General features: G+C 34.4%; 1 protein-coding gene across 4 annotated transcripts in view; it reads left to right on the forward strand.

Moving 5' to 3' along the window:
• The window catches only part of LOC129001738 (BTB/POZ domain-containing protein 6-B-like), a 37,039-nt gene extending 21,570 nt beyond the window's left edge, over positions 1 to 15,469 (forward strand). For 3 of the 4 annotated variants that reach the window (XM_054429151.1, XM_054429152.1, XM_054429153.1), the window contains 3 exons: positions 2,961 to 3,037; positions 8,110 to 8,255; positions 13,566 to 15,469. In XM_054429151.1, coding sequence (XP_054285126.1) covers positions 2,961 to 3,037; positions 8,110 to 8,255; positions 13,566 to 14,691 — 1,349 coding nt within the window. In that variant the 3' untranslated portion in view covers positions 14,692 to 15,469. Of the gene's footprint in view, positions 1 to 1,579; positions 1,601 to 2,960; positions 3,038 to 8,109; positions 8,256 to 13,565 lie in introns of those variants that run through there. The other variant, XM_054429154.1, reaches the window with a different exon arrangement.
• Positions 15,470 to 17,407: the final 1,938 nt, after the last annotated feature.

The following is a 17,407-nucleotide window of genomic DNA, read 5'->3' on the forward strand; positions in this document are numbered from 1 at the left end:
GCTAGGCTTGAAGACTCTATTTTAATATTTAAAAATTCATCAAGAGTATAAAATGGGTTCAGTTGTAACCAATTATACAATCTATTATGAAATGCTTTTTGAGGCAAACTCTGAAAAGTCAATGGTAACTTGTTGAAAGATGTTACACCTAAATTAACATGATAATTCATTGATTTACTTAACCTAAACCTTGGTTGATCTAATTTATGCCTAAATCTGGTCATATGATCATGTATTTCTTCTCTGACAGAAAACATATTTAAATTAATTTTGACAAACATCAATACCTCCAAAATATACAGGTTAACAATTGTCAGGATCCCCGATGAGACAAAAAGTGTCCTAGAGTGGGCTTTCTGAGTCCGTCAAAACTCTAACAGCTTTGATTAAGATTTTTTCAATTCCAACTCCGTTACCCCAGATTATCAAACCATATATAGTCAATGCTATTACTGAATTCGATACTATACATATTGTGACAGATCTATGAAATGGAGAAAACGTAATGTTAAAAAATGTGTCTACTTGCTTGCATGGCATATAACAGGTGAAATGGAAGGTTTTATGACAATTGGGCACAATTCTAGCCGTAAGAAATTACTTTATAAAGTCACCAAACGGCTTTTAGGAGATATGGCTTCAGGCTTGGTAGTCTACAGTAGGCCTATGTTTTGAAATTCATGAATGCAAGTTCATCATAGTTGGATTTTTAAAATGTCTACTTGCTCATGACAAAGACAAATAACAGGTGAAATGGGAGGTTTTTGGACAGTTGGACACAGATATAGACATTAATAATGGCTTTAGAAAGTCAGTAAACAGCTTTTAGGAGGATATGAACGTAGCCTACAATATGTTTTGAGATTTATGAATGCAATCGTCATAGTTAGTTTTTAAAATGTCTACTTATTCATGACAAATAAATGGGTAAATGGGAGGTTTTGCACACAGTTCTAGACGTTAAAATTGGCTGTAGAAAGTCACCCAACGGCTTTTAGGAGGATATGGCCCTAGTCTACAGTGTGTTTTGAAATTCATAAATGTTATCGTCATAGTTTAATTTTTTAAATGTCTATTTGCTCATGACAAACAACAGGTGAAATGGGAGTTTATGGACAATTGGGCACTGGTTTAGGTGTTAAAAATGGCTTTAGAAAGTCACCAAACAGCTTTGAAAATTCCAAATTTTCCCGGGGGAGGACCCCTGTACCCCCCTGCTTTATTGCGGGGTGCTCCACACCCCCCAAGCCCACCGGTAGCCCCCCCCCCAAGCCCACCGGTAGCCCCCCCCCAAGCCCACCGGTAGCCCCCCCCCCTTGACAAGGTCCTAGAACCGCCACTGAGCACACACCAAGTATCAAAGTATTTCTGCTGAATGCTTGTAGCCAATTATTAAATTAAAACATAAACATAACTGTTAACAACCCAACTTAGACAGTTCTCATTGTATATTACAGCTTTTTGTTGCTGCTAATTCAAATTAGCTGTTGTCATAAATGAGTAATGCAACAAAAATAATAGTGCTGCACCTTGTTTTGCATTGCTGAAAGAGTGGAGAAGCATCACAACCTTCTGAGGTTTCAATGGCCAAGGAGGTAAGGTAAGGTATAAGTGGCAGTGAATTAATTATTTGGTGGACTTTGGACTTTTAAATATCGTATTTCTGAGTTTTGCACTAAATCCAAAACAAACCCCTATACTACACTAAATTTTGAACAGTCCCCACCTCTGATGAAATTGTTGGATCTAAAACCTAATTATACCGGATTGAAGTATATCACTGGCATAATAAGTGGCAAGTGGAATTAAATTAAATGACAAGCAACACAACATTCCCGTGTGAGGCTGAGCTCACACTTAATCAATACCTACAGGGCCTGATTAAGGCTCTAGTCGCCAGTAGGCTGACGTTTTTTCGCGCCCCCCCCCCCATCCTCCTTACCACTAGCCCTCCTCTCTGCCACCACTTTCAAAATTTCAAAGTATGAATACTAATTCTGAATTCAAAAATTAAAAATTACCTAAGGCATTATAGGTACTACTATTCAGTTTATTTAAAAACAAAAGAAAGCTGATCATAAATTAATGCATGGTTTGATTAGGAACTTTTAAAACTGCAAATCTTTCAACTTTTGAGATAATATTTTTAATTCAAGAGCTAAACAATATGACATAGTCATAGGCACTATTAATTCTGGTCAAATATAGATACAGAAGGTAAAGACATAGTTTAAACTAAGTTCACAGTACGACCTTATAAAGCTTCGTTTGCGCACTAGGGCGGCATGGCACGGACGGGCAGCCGTCACACAATTTTTAAACATTGAACATATGGTGGAAAATGCTGGCAGCCCCAGGGACGCCGGCAACGGACAACCTGCAATTTTTTGCCTTATGTTCAATGTGAAACAAATGCCATGATAGCCGCCAATCCGTGTCGTGATGCACTAGTGCGAACGAGGCTTAAAATAGTAACAAATCGATGGTCAAGGAATGTAAAACTTTTAGATTTAAAAAAATGTATTTATTTTACAGTTTATTTAACATATGATTGTATTAAATTAAAAGTAGACCTAACGTAAAATATCAAAAAAACCAAACAATAATATACATACTTTCTAAATTAACTGTTCTAAGTTAACTGTCACCTAGGCCTAAAACAATTTTATTAGGGCCTTTAGAAGGGGCCTTTACGCCCCCAGTCCCAACTTTAAGTCTTAGCTGTCTGGCGCCCCCCCTAAAACACTTGGCTGACTGGCGCCCTAGGCTGCAGCCTAATTAGCCTAATGGGTAATCAGGCCCTGAATACCTACTTTACAGTTAGGGGTGCAACGTAGTTTAACGTAGGCCGCACTCAACCACTTGAATAAATCTTATAGATTAAGTTTCTGCTGACATTGGATTTTTGAATTGTGAGCCATATTTTCCTTCTTATTTGACTTATCTTCCTTTCTTTTCAGGAGGAAGTACTGAGGAGTTTTTCATGGCCAATCCTGACTACTTTTTCATTGTTGGAAATCCTGACTCTGGTAAAGTGGTAAGTGTGTATAGAAAAGTTCCATTAAAGCTAACTCACACTGACAACATAAAAAAAACTATTATCTAAACTTGGCACTGCAAAAATCATATTTAAGTCTAAAAAAGTTAATTCACTTAAATATCAGATGGATTTAATCAAATAGAAGTCCAGTCACTTAATCGCAATCGCTGTCAACTATGTGGAGTCTGCAAAAAAAGTTTCAAAAAATAAGTCAAATAGATTTAAAAAACTTAAACCTTGGATTACAGTAGATTTGATTAGGCAAAATAGATTTAGAGATAGACTTAATAAAAGAGTAAAAAACCAACCATTTAACAACGATCTTCTGAATTACTACCGTGAATTTAAACAAACCCTTAGCAACAATTTGAAGCACAGAAAACATATTTTTATAGATCACAAATAAATGAATGACCCAAAAAAGTTTTTGAAAATTATTAACGAGTTAGCAGGTAGAGTAAACAAAAAAGATTATTTTCCTATTGAGAAATTTGCCCCTGGTGCTCCATGTGTTACTACTTCATTGTGTAAGGATGCAGCCAAAGATTTTAATAGATTTTTTGCTAAATGTAGGTAAGGACCTAGCTGATATGATTGATTAAAGCGGGGTCCCAGTTTTGGATGACAACGACTTTTGACTCGACTCCAACTTATAGCTACAACCAATTACCAGACCAGGGACATATTTCCGAATAGGCGGACTAGGCGCCCACCTAGGGCAGCAAATTTTAGGGGCGGCAAAATTTTGAGGGTAAAAAAATAAAAAAAACAAAGTTTTAATCTAAAAAAAATTAGCAAATAATTTTGGGAACGGCAAAATAGCCATTTCAAATATTTTGATTAAGTATACAACTATTTCAGAACGCATCCAAGTCAAACAAACGTCAATAGTTTATTACACAGCTGTGTAGATTTGTCCGTGCTGCCCTAGTTGGTCTGGCGGACACGCTTGCCGCGGGAGCGGGTCGCCATGCCGGCCGCTATGTAGTGACAAACGTAGAAAACACTCCCTTCTGTTGACTTCATACACCACTACGCAGCGGCAGCTCTATAGCTGAAAGATTCTTTTGCTAGGTTAAAATCAAGAAGGAAAGTGTGAACTAAATACTTACCACTGTACCAAACTTAACTAATTTAAAATTGTATATTATTCTTTCAGTATTAGTACGTAATTTTTCTTTGCGATTCGTGTGCTTTTGGAATAAATAAAAAGTATAAGAAAACATATTTCTTTCATTTCAAATCAAAGCCAATAGCACGTCTCTCAAGTGGATCTGACTAATAGTGTTCAATGAAAAGCGTTATAAGAACCATTGTATACAGACAATTTTGTGTGCCGTTTCAAGCCGCAAAACAGGATTGTAAAAATACTGATTATATAAAAAAAGTTGCATTCCGTGTAGGCCTATCCAAGTCAGAATGTTTTGCAAAAAAAAAAAACGGCACAAAAAAGTCTGTTAAAAGGGGTCGAAATATTTTTCGTACCTAGGGCCGAAAATGAGGTTTCGCCGGCTCGAGATAGTTTTTAGGTTCGAGACGAGGTCAACTTAAAACGATCGAGAGCTGCAAAACCATTTTGGTCCGTGGTACGAACGCTATTTTCCACCACACTATACCTAAATAGCACCTTAATTCACCACAATAATGATGCACATTGATAGTCAACACAACTAGAACTTTAAGGTTATGTGAAGAAATAATTTGAGGAATCAGCAAAAGTTAAAATAAATAGTTGCTAGGCAGCGGTGACAATAAAACAATTCTATTGCAATGCTATGGATACTGATTGTGTATTTAATATGCATTCATGTTTTAAAAAGTAAGCGATCAGCTGATGCTGCCCTAGGGATGTAAGAACCTGCTCAGTCCCCAAATGACGATGACTTTAAATCGTCATTTGGGCTTTAAATCGTAACTTTCAGCCACCAATTAACGCATGTAAAACAGCTAAAAACATCATAGTGTGGTGAAAAGTTATTAAATTTGTTGATGCAGCATGCAATATTACCAATTATTTTTCCACAAACCAGCTGACAGGGCATGTATTGGCCATTGGGGTGATATTAGTGAGGTCCGGAGTGCGTTGAAAAGTGGGAGCGGGAGGGGCGGCGGCAAACTTTGTTGCCTAGAGGCGGCAGATACTTAAATACGTCCCTGTACCAGACTTGACTTACACAATTACGTTTACAGTTTAAGGGGAGGGTCTGCACCGGGCTGGGATGGTATATTGGCCGACGTCCTTAAAATGAACTTCAATATTTTGTGTGGCCCATTGCTACATTGTTAATAGCATCATATCAGGAGTTTTCCCAAATTGCTTCAAATCAGCCAAAGTTTATAAATCCCTTTATAAATCTAATGAATTTTCAAACAAAAACTATTTTTGACCAATTTCCCTGGTTAGTGTCTTTACAAAAGTCATTGAGAAAATAGTAAAAGATCAGGTAATTTCTTATCTCCAAATGAACGGCATCCTCAGTGAGCGACAGTACGGGTTTTGTAAGGGCAAAAACATATCAGATGCTTTATTTGACATTAACAAAGAGTTGAACTCTGATAAAAATCACCCAATGTTAATTTTTCTTGATATTAAAAAAGCATTTGATTCTGTGGATCGATCAAAATTACTTAATAAAATGGAAATATTAGGAATTCGCGGCATAGCACTTAATTGGTTCAAAAGTTTTCTCTCAAATAGATCCCAGTTTGTTTCAATTTGTGGTGTATCTAGTAATAGAATGCCTGTAGACTACGGCATGTTCCAAGGCAGCACCCTTGGGCCTATTCTGTTCTTGTTATACATTAATAACATCTCTAAATTAAATATTTTTGGAAAAGTTTTCTTGTTTGCAGACGATAGTCTTATTTTCCTGCAGGGAAAAACTTGGCCCGAGGTTCGAGATAAGGCTTTGCATGATCTTAGGATTGTAAAGAAATGGTTAAATCAAAACCATTTCATCAAATCAAAACTTACTTTCATTAAATGTTAATAAAACAAAATAAATGCTAATTTCTATTAATAAGATTACAGATTACAGTCTACATGACCTTATTATTCACAAGTGTGGTGATCAATATAACATTGCATGTGACTGTGAGTGCATAGAAAAAGTAAATTTGTATAAATACTTGGGTGTATTTTTTGACGAGCGTTTAAAATGGGACGTTCACATTAATTATTTAAAAAACAAAATAAGAAATAAGAATGACATACTGTACCCCCAATGTTCAATCATTGTTGTCTTTCGGTATCATAGCATGGGGTGGCTGTTATAAAAGTATTATGGAACTTTTAAATGTTGCCCAAAAAACCTTAATAAGAATAGGATTTTGAAGGTGCAGACGATACCCATCAGTTGTTTTATTTGAGGAAACGTCCCTTCTTTCTATTCGCCAACTTTACATTAAAAATATATTAATTCATATTTTCAAAAATTACAATAACATTTTCCATGGAATTGCGCATTCACAAAACACAAGGTATTCTTCAAGAGTTGGTATCACTACATTACAAAAAATTATTCTTTTTCTTCATCTAACTCCTTTTACATTTCTCATACACTGTTTCGTAACATCTGCTCTTATTTTAACAATTTAGCCATTTTCCATTCACCTTCTCTCAACTTATTTACAATTAGGGTTAAAGAATTCCTTCTAAATCTAGGTACGGGCGAGGCCGAAGTTATCATCTCAGCTGATTACCGGCGTGTTTGACCTGAGCATTGTACTGTGCTAGTGTGCTGTACCTCCCTGCCAGCCCCCCAGCCTTTTGCACAGCTCCTGGCCGACACAACTGTATGGACACAACTCTGTGGCTTGCTCCCACAGAAATCATCTACCACTCATTTCATGTCAATTGCAATCATTCATACCCGAGAAAAATTAGAAAAAATCTTTTTCCATTTTTTATTTAATCTCTGATTAATTTTCCAATCAACAAATTTAGGCCATTTAAAGACTATATGCAACCCAGCAGACGCACAGGCAGAGTTTGTCGTCGGCTGATTCCACAAGACCAATTAATTATAACTAGCTTACTAGCTACAAAATTATAAGTTTATGATGTTCGTTTTGCCAGTTTTTTTTTTATAATTCAACATTAAGTTCACAACTCTGTTAATTTTTGTTTCTGTCTTCTTGATTATTTTATGTTGTAAACTTGATAGTTAAAGTTAAAATGTAAACATTTGTACTTTGTAGCAAATTTAACGGAATAAATCATGCATTCATTCATTCATTCATTCAATATGTCTTCAAATTTATACAGTGTATCAGGTGTTTAATAAAACCATTTACTATACACAGATAAAACTATTTATTTGTGGCCGTAACTAGCCTACATGATAATTGTGATTGAATTATGCTTATTTGAGGTTACAAACTCAAAGATTAAGAAGATAATTTATACAAATTATTGGTAAACCATTGCTTGTTTAATCTTATTTATTGCAGCTTTCATGTTGTGTTTAAGTAATAATAATAAAAGTAAATAAATGCTCTTATCAATCATTCCAATGATTGCTAAGTTAATTTAAGAAGACATCATCAGATCACATGTTACCTTTATAAAAATACACATACCGGTAACTAGCATCCCTTAACATAATATCATTCGGAGCTACACAAGACATCTTACTTCATTAACTACACTTGACTTATCCTTCATATTTGGGTTAAAATACACACCTAGGTGGCGTCCCCGTCTCAACTTGAAATAGTTCAATCGCTAGAAGTGGATGATTCCAAAATTTTTTAGCAAATTTTGAAAGATTGATTCAGGTGTTTAGGATGAATTCAGTAGTGCAGCTTTAAATTCACACTTCAGATTCTTTCATGGCCTTGCTACTAAACTCTCATCATCCAGGTGAAGCTGAGCTCAGTCGTCTCAGCTTTACCTTTGAGGACGTCATATCATTGAATGGGCGAAACGTTAGGTATTATTAACAATGTAAATTCAGTCGTGTAAATACCAATTTAACGTGACTCTTGCTGAATGACCAGCAATGCAGTAATGACACCGGCAACTAGAGCCTAAAAAATGAAAATTTATTTAGCTTTTGTGGTTTTAGGAACGGATTGGTGTATCCTCCAATCAACTGAAAGCTCATAGCCCAGTGTTCAGGAGCAAGCTGAAAGATCTTCAACAAACTGATCGTCCCGAAGACAACCTCCACATTAGTGATGTTAACCCGGACACGTTCAAACTGATGCTCAGGTACAACCAAATCAGGTCAAGCACTCAGTGTAACCCTTACCTTTCCTGTAATAGTTACAGCTTCTTATGTGTATTTATACTGACTGAATTAAACATATGGGAATGCCTTATGGAGCTTACTAAGAAAAACTTATTCTCTAAACAGGATTAGAAATTGTTAATATCTGTAGAAGTGCGGGGGTCTTGTACTGCGGGTTTAATGCTTTTCTGTATAACACCAACACCTAGAGTCACATTTTGGTTACTTGGACCGTTTTTCTCCGGATAAAGATAAATCCTCTTGTTTTGTTAAATCTTAAATTCTTAATTCTTTGTTGTCGCAAAGTTTTGATAGTTTTTAGTGCTTATTAGTTTAAAATTCCTGTCGGCATTCACATTTTCCCCGCAGACCGCTTGTAACAATTCCTGGTGGATATAAAATATATACCTTCCTCATATTTTGTCAAATGTCACATAATTAACACATTTTAATTTAACTTGATTTTCTATGCATGATTTGACAGCATTGTATAAAAAATGTATAAATGCTTTTTTTCTACAAAATGCTACTGGCGCCAATATCAAGAAACAAAAAGACAATGTGTTGTTTTTCAAGATATCACCTTGGGAATTTTTTGCAAAGGAACAGTCTAATAAATCCTGATCTTACTACTATCAGACATAGATAGTAACTAGTTTTAACCACTTAACTAGTTAATCCTTGGATAAGTAGGCCACAATACTTTAATATATTGTTAGAGGAACACTGCAGTGAAAAAAAAACAAAAAGCCTCATTATTGTGTCTAAAGGCAAGTTTGACTAAAGTAATCTTCTCTACTAGCATAATTTGGAAAACGAACAGGGCCTGTTTGAATTAGAATGGGGTTCAAAACATGTTTGCAAGGCATAACCTAGAGCATAACCTAGTCACTAGTGTACCTGTTGCTCGAATTCAAGCAATACAGGCGTTACTAGAGAACCTGTGCGGCTCAATGAGCCGCATAGTATGAAACATAACGCCGAGGAAAACTTTGTGCTTAAATTCGAGTAATTGTAGCTACATCTCAGAGTTGTTTAAACACTTGTTAGAAACTAATTTTAAATATCTCTGTTTGCGTCGTCAAGGTTCACCTACATTATTTCTGCTCTCAGTTTTAATTGATAACTTCTAATGAATGCTAAACGATCTGCTTTAATTCGAGTTAACATGTTGCAACTTAGTTTTTCCAGAATTGAGAATTGAAGAAAACTGTTGCCTTAGGCCTACTGATAACCTGTGTTTAGTAATTTAAGTTGGGTCATTTTATTTCTTTGAGACATCCCCCTAATCAAACAAATTTTCTTCGTGGAGAGCCCTGAAAAGTTAGGTGATATCAACCATTTCATGTGGTCCATTTTTCGCCAACTTAACTGTCATAATCTGCTTTGAATTAGCTAAAGCAGCAACACCATTGAAAGTTGGTTAACATATTTTAACGTGTTGTCTGTCAGTCTCACGTTTTTCAGTGGAGTTTCTCTAAATACCTGTCCCAACGTTTTGAAAGTATGGATTCATTTGTCGAAATAGGTTGGACAACTCTTGTAGCTATACGATTTGGATAGCAATTTTCGTATTCTCTTTTTGAACTGCGTATATTATTTGCCTTTCCTAAAATAAAAAAATAAACTTGACCGTAACAACTTGATCGTTGAATACTTAAACACTAATTCCTTCCCTTATGTTTGGTCTAATATTGCCACTAAAACTTTCAATAGCAAATGAGCTGTTGAAACTTCTTATTTTTGACTTGAAATGTCTGGATTGTGTTGGTAAATTCAGTCAATAGACCTTGTATAAGTTTTCCCTAGGAACTGGAAACATAACCTAGAAGTAAACAATCCATTTGTGTTTTTTCCCAATTGAAGTAGAGCAAGTAATACAAAAGTTTACAATAAAAATATAAGGTCCGCCAAGATTTGTTAAATCTTACTACTTGAACTAATCATAGTCAAGGCATTAAATATAGTTTATACTAAATGTTTTGAAATATCTTGTTTTGTCATTGTCAGAAGTAAACGTTTCTTGCATGCATTCATTTGATCTGACATTAGGCAAGTTTACTTTACCACCGTGACAACACTATGTGCTTCGTACATTTTTTCACTTCTAAAGTGAGTTGCTGAGCAGAACCATCGATGTATAGCAGAACTGGCAAATATTATACATATCGCCAAGTGAATGTGTATCTGGATGGTTGTCTGTTAGACCAGGCCTCTCTATTTCTACTCTCCTCATACGCATAAGATATCTTACTATTAATTGTTTCCTACTCACGTTTTCAATATTTCTTCCTACAAAACTGATTACCGGTTTAACTTGGTCTTAACCTACTGAATATTACAAACATTAATATTTACTCCCAAAAATCTAATGAGTTTCTTTTTATAAACAGCTGTTTTTGGTTTTTAAATTTCTCCTATGTATTTCTTATGGGGAAAACCCGACCTTTGAGAGGGTCTCACGCTCTTCAGAGTAGGAATTTTAAACTTCTAAACCCTTATTGCAAAACTACATATTGAGACGAATCTTTTGACACCTTAAACGTTGAAATTGGTCCACAAATAAGGGAGGAGTTGCGTTAACAAAAAAACGGCTTCACGTATTATATATATAGATAGATTTTAAAACGAATAACAGTAATAATTTCCGCTGACTTTAAAAGAGTCAATTCAAAGATTATGGAAATACTCTTGATGTAGCCTACATAACAGATTTCTTGTAAATATCTTATCATTTTTCAAAAGCTGATCTTGTTTGATATTTTTTCCACAAATATTTCCCACTCATAGCCAGATAAGGTTGTCCATAATAATGATTATAAATTTTAAAAATAATTCAAATGTTTATTTTTGATGTGGAAAGCAAATAGGGACCTCTTGTTGTGAATTTTTGATTTTGAGTTTTATATCTATATTTGAATTCCTTATTAAATTACGAATCACTTGGTGCAAGTCCCATACATCTACGATTTTTTTTGTTTAAGTTGTAGGAAATTTTGTTATGGAAAAGTGTCATTTTGAGAAAAACTATTTTGAAAATTTCAAATACGCATAAAAACAGCTTTTTTCGTATTTAAGAAACGATTTTGGTAACAAACGAAAGCTTATAATGTCCTCTTTGGAGGCAACCCAATTTTTCTCTTAACTCACGGTGGTTTTCATTTAAATAATTGTTTTATCCAAGCATGTCGTAAAAATCACATTTTAGAAATGGTACCTCTTTTTGACCCAATGTTATTTCTCCATAAGATGATAAGAAAAGGTACCTCTTGTCGGGACCGCAAAATTTGTGAGATATTTTGTTCTCCGTAAACTGAACTTTGTAGTAGTTCTCTAAATTTCCACTAGAACGCAGGAGAATTCATTTTTGGACTAAAGTCTCTTTATAAAGTGAAATTTAGAAATTGGATCTCTTGTCCTTATGGCGAAATAACATTGAGCGACAAGAGGTGCCTTTTCTCAGACTATGCAGAGGCTAAAATAAATTCATTTCGACCTTTTACATCTTCAATTCGATATTTAACTGATACTGTCCTGTTCTATGTTAAATGAGGTATAACAATCGATAAAAAACCCGGAATTCCGATATTTTTGACCTTAATTACTTACTGAAAATTTTGCATTGCCGACAAGAGGTCCCTTTTTGCTTTCCACATCACACTTCTTTTATTTCTACTTGGTGGTGTTCTATGACTTTCCTATGTTTTCATAGTTTGCAAATCGGCTCTTTCAATGATTGTTCCAGAAATGCAGCACAGTGTTAATTCAGTTAACTTTTTAGTATATCAAATTGCCCAGGCTTTCTCGCTTTTTTCGATTGTAATATTTACGCAAACTCAAATTCAAATAGTAAATATTTCATTTCAACCAAGTCAGTAAATTTGTAGCACACGTTTCCTTAAATTGCAACTAAAATATTAATTAATAGCAATTACATTATCCAGCTGATCTTAATGTAAACAAAAAATATGTTCTTCATAAGAATAACATGGGAACTTTAAAAGCCACTGGGGCAGAACACAAGGGACTTTTTCTAAAATGTAAGGTCAGTTTGCAAATCTACACACCCAGGCAAACATTTTGGTATATAATATGTGGGGTTAAATCTTAAAACTAAAAAGCCTTATTAGTTGTTCACAAAGTTTCATGTAGCGTATTAATAATATAGAGGTTAAAATGGTTATTAGATTACTAAAATTATCTACTAATTTAGAATAATTATTATATTACTAATATACAATATATTATATAACCACTAATTTACAAATATGTCGATTGCACATCCATACCTAAAGATTGACTTACTTACTTGTACCTCTACCAGGTTACAGTTATCATTAAAAGAAACCTATTTAAAATCAATTTTCATAAACAGTTTTGTCCCTTGATTAAGAGGAGTATACACAACTCACAAAATAATAGGGACTGTGTTGTCCCTTGTTATCTGACAGCAATGTTCAGCTGAAGGTAATGAGTTGAATTACAATTCACATTTTAAATCATTGTTTGGTACTAGCGGTTTAGCAAATTTAAACTTAAAAATGCGGGCAGACAAACAATCAAACAAAAAGGTTTGTGAAGCTACCAATACCTATACCGAAGTCGGGGAGGCTTTGATGTGGTCCAGGGTTGTCCGAAGCAGGTCCGAGAGCGACATAAACGAAATATATGGTAGCTGTCATCGTAGGAGCGGTGTAGACAGTACTTAGTGTAGCGGGGGGACCAATGACTCACTCAAAAATTACATAAAAGAGAGGTATATTGATACTAACTGGTAACGTGACAGAGTTTACAAAGACAAATTAAATGTTTATTATGGGGAGTTGCGGTAGCGTGCGTCTGGGGGCGACGCCGGTTGGTGCGTGAGTGCCTCTGCGGTGGTTGGGATGCGTCATCTTCATGACCTCAGGAGCGACAGTACTAGTAGATCCACAAAATAATATTTAAAACCGAATTTGGTACTAAACAATCATTAAAAAAAGTTGGTCATCCTGGTGGACCTTTGATAGTGCCTTCTAGAAATAAATAAATTAAAGTCTAGGGGGTAAAGCCCTAAAAGAAAATGGAAGTATAGTCTTAGCCATAGTCAAACATCTTTATTCATGACTCATGTACATTGGTGGTACAGTGAATAGTGTCTAGAAATATAAAATAAAAGTGGAAAACTCATAAAAAGAATATAATGCTATATTTATAAAATGCTCTTTTACAATTTACTTGAATTTTATATGGATAGCTTAAAAACCAATTAAATGATCAATTGCTGAATAACAAAATTGAATATTTTTCAGGCACATCTATGGAGGAGATCTACCCAAACTAGATGAAAAGGAAATAATTCACTTGGCTTTGTTTGGGAAGTCTTATGATATCAATGGCTTGGTCGATAAGGTAGCAAGTCAACTTAAACCATCAAGTGCTAAAAATATAATTCCCGCTTTGAATTTTTTATCCCACAATTACTGTCCAACATTGGAGGCAGAGGTATGCAAAATCATCCAAACAGAGACCTCAAGTGTTGTTTACGACAACACGTATTTGAATATAGGAGAACACTCTGTTTTGTTGATAGCCAAGCAAGATGCATTGAACATAACTGAAATAGAACTTTGGAAATTTCTTGTACGCTGGGGCGGAAATGAATTGAAAGCTCGTCAAGAGAAGTCGCTCAGAAATTGCCTGATCAAAGTTCTGGAGCATTTTAGGTTTCTAACACTCACTGTTCAAGAGATTGTTGATCATATACTGCCCAGTAATGTACTGACACCTGCAGAAGTCGGTGAGTTGTTTTACGCAATAATTGCAAAGCAAGATCCATTAAAGGCACCTGGTCTCTGTCAAATTAGGGAAAAACGAAAACTGCTCTCCAACCCTGTTAATGAAACACCTAAATCATTAAAATTTGGTGTTACACCATCCAGCGTTTCAGCATTAAAACTGAAAAGACAAGGCGGAAAAAAGTATTCTTCTTTCAGTATAGAACTTTTACAACAAGTAACGATGTCAATTGATTCCTTTATCATTAGAAATGAGGAGCGTGAACCAAACTCTAATCTCAATCGAGTTTACGAACTTCAATGTTACATTACAATGGTCAAGTCTTCTGAAGGTTTCCCAGTTGAGGAATATGTCGTTTCAATCACAAAGCCAGCAGCTATAATGTTTGATGATGTTAATCTGTCTATCAGGTTGAAAAATGACCAACCCTTAGTTTTAAAAGGACCTGGCAGATATTTCTTCAACATTTCCTTTAACATTCCAATCACTGTGTACGAGATTTACAAAATGGATTCATCAAACAAAGAACAGAATGTTACGTTCGAAAAACACCAGTATCCATCTGAAATGTATGTAAGATATGAAGACCAGCCCCATGTGATAGGAATTGTTTTCAAAACACGTCCAACCCCCAAATAATAATTAGTAAAATCTTGATTTGAAGCAACGCAAAAATAGGATTTGTAAAATAAACATGAACTATAAATCTGAATATTTACTTAAGTTTCAAAATAGGCTACTTGAATGTGGACAACAAATCTACATTATATTTCTTTCTGGTCACCTATTCTTTCCTCTTAACAGCTCTGGGAATGTGTTGGAATTTATAACCAATCAAAACCACAGTAAAACTACCATATTTTCATACACCGTACAAATATCTTGATGCAAAAATTTAGTTGTGAGTGTGTTAATTAGAATCTCTGATCAAGCTTGAAACTGTGAGTCAAATAAGTCTTGGAGAAGAAAGCTTTTCCCTTAGTTTCTGTATTTCACACTAAAAATAAAAATAGAAATATAATCAAGTAGTGTTGAGAATGTATCATTTTTCTTTCAGCAGTTTAACAACTTTGCCAGAAAGTTATCCACTTCACTGTTGCATTGAAAAAACATATTAGGAGATACTTTAGTGAACTTAACATGTCACATTTTAAATGCTTTGGGGACACATATCTAAGCCAATATGAATATTTAATGGATGCAATTTGCTATATGAATTTTAAGTAAAGTTTTGTGAAAGAATTTAGCTCATTTGTTTACACAATTTCAAGAAAACTTTCGTTATAACTTTGGTTTGTTAACTTTCGTATAATATTTATTTGTTCATTATTAATAAGCTTTTGTCCAAGGTTTTGCCATCAATTATTGTTGTTTAATGAATGTGAATAAACCATTACAGATTGTTCTTTTTATTGCCTGATCTATGTATGGTACAACCTGTGGTAATGTGTAAAAAGAACTGAATATAAAATTTAATCATGACAAATTTGGAAAAGTTTGTTTTTATATAAATTTATCAGTGAGTTTCTAGATTGAAAACAAACACTAACAAAACATGTAATTTATACAGTATTCTGAAATGCAAAAAGTTGAATACCAGCTACCATGCATTAGAGCATTATAAAATTTGATTTAATATAGATATTTATTGACAAATGAAATGTTTGAATTAATCTCGTACTCATGTTATTACATCAGGGTATGGAGTCTTATTTCTCTCTTGTCTCTTTTTTTGTCACCCTATGGCATGCATTTTACAAAGTAGGTACACAAACACTCTTTGAGAAAGCGTTCCAAACCCATATAATTTGTAATTGAACCCATTCTCATTCCGTGACTGAGGCACTATTCACTAGGCCAGCAACACACCATATTCTTTATTTTATCATTATTACAAATATTTTTTAGTCCTCCAAAACGGTAAATGTTTTTTTTTCTTTAAAACGGTTTTAAGAATGTTTCCACATTGAGATTCAAAAATTACCGGGCTTGACTATTACTAATAAATACTCTTGTATTTTAAGACAATGAAATCTAAATATTTTGATTGTGCATTATTTGTTGTAATTTAAATATTAATAAGTTTCTAATAAAATCAGTAAGTGCAAATTTCAGATTCGCACACTTGTAAAAACGATAAAACTAGCATTTTTAAGTAACGGTTTAGCCATATAAAATATTACCAACATTTTCCAGAGGAGGACCCCCCCCCCCCCTTCAAACGGGGCTTTTTCCATTCCCTCCACTCCATAATAAGAGGTGCCAAAAGAGATCTTACTTGGCCTCTGAGGAGGTAAAGAGAGACATATTAGTCTAAATAAAACAATGCCAAAGTTCTTCAAATAAGTCTGGCACATACACCATTTTTGTGACAGGATCCATAAACATAATATTTTTGTTATATTGTACTGCATTATTCATACTTTCGGATCTAAAGTAGGTAGTTCTTTTACTCCCTAGAGATAAAAAGCGTTTTTAGTCTCTTGGTAGTGAATTAGATGTAGCTTGTGTTGCATTGTTGTCAAAAGTTCGACGTCCACACTTGTGTGCTTTTAATTTCAACGTGCCTTTCAGCTATCAATTCAACACGCATCAACGCAAGTGATAATGCATGCCCCTTGAGGTATTTTTACTGTCCAGACTCGTGCGTCACTTTCCTCACTTTCTTGATACCTTTTCTTAATTGGATGAAGCCGACTCTATTCTGATAGGAGGAATGGTAAAGCATATTTGGTGTTAATAAAAGTTCCAAAATGTAAGAAATCGTGGCTGACAATGTGGATGAAGAAGTACAAAAAAACTCAAAATGTTCTTATTTAATTAATTAATTAATTGATTTAATACAATTTTAATTTATTTTCATTTCATTCATTTTAATTTAATTTTTTGTATTTTATTAATCTGTATGTCCCACTAACAAATAGAGCAATCAGCAATAATCCTATATGAATTCGTAGATTTCTTAGTTATTAAGTATGCTTAAACAACAAAACGGAAGACTTATCAAAAATGCAAAGCAGTTGCAAGTTGAAACGCACAGAAAACGAAGGCTGATGGATTGTCGTGCGCTATGGAAAGGAGCTCCTTCCGACTGATTTCAGGCAAGCCAGGACGCATGCGTCTATCTCCATCACAGTATGCGCTTTGCGTACACAAAAGCGCACCAATTTGAACATATAGCTTATTATCAATCATATAATGTGCACTAACACAATCATAATAGACCTAAATGATTGAATCACTTACTAAACCGCTGTTTGTTTGCATGAGCAAAATTGAAATCAAGTTTAAAGTAGTTTTGAGAGGTTATCTTTATATGAAAAGTATTTTTAGTTTTTGAGCTTAGTTTGTTACA

Source organism: Macrosteles quadrilineatus, unplaced genomic scaffold (genome assembly GCF_028750875.1).
Source record: "Macrosteles quadrilineatus isolate MER2022 unplaced genomic scaffold, UCM_ALF_1.0 Scaffold_8__2_contigs__length_117827958, whole genome shotgun sequence".
NCBI classification, from domain to species: Eukaryota; Metazoa; Arthropoda; class Insecta; order Hemiptera; family Cicadellidae; genus Macrosteles; species Macrosteles quadrilineatus.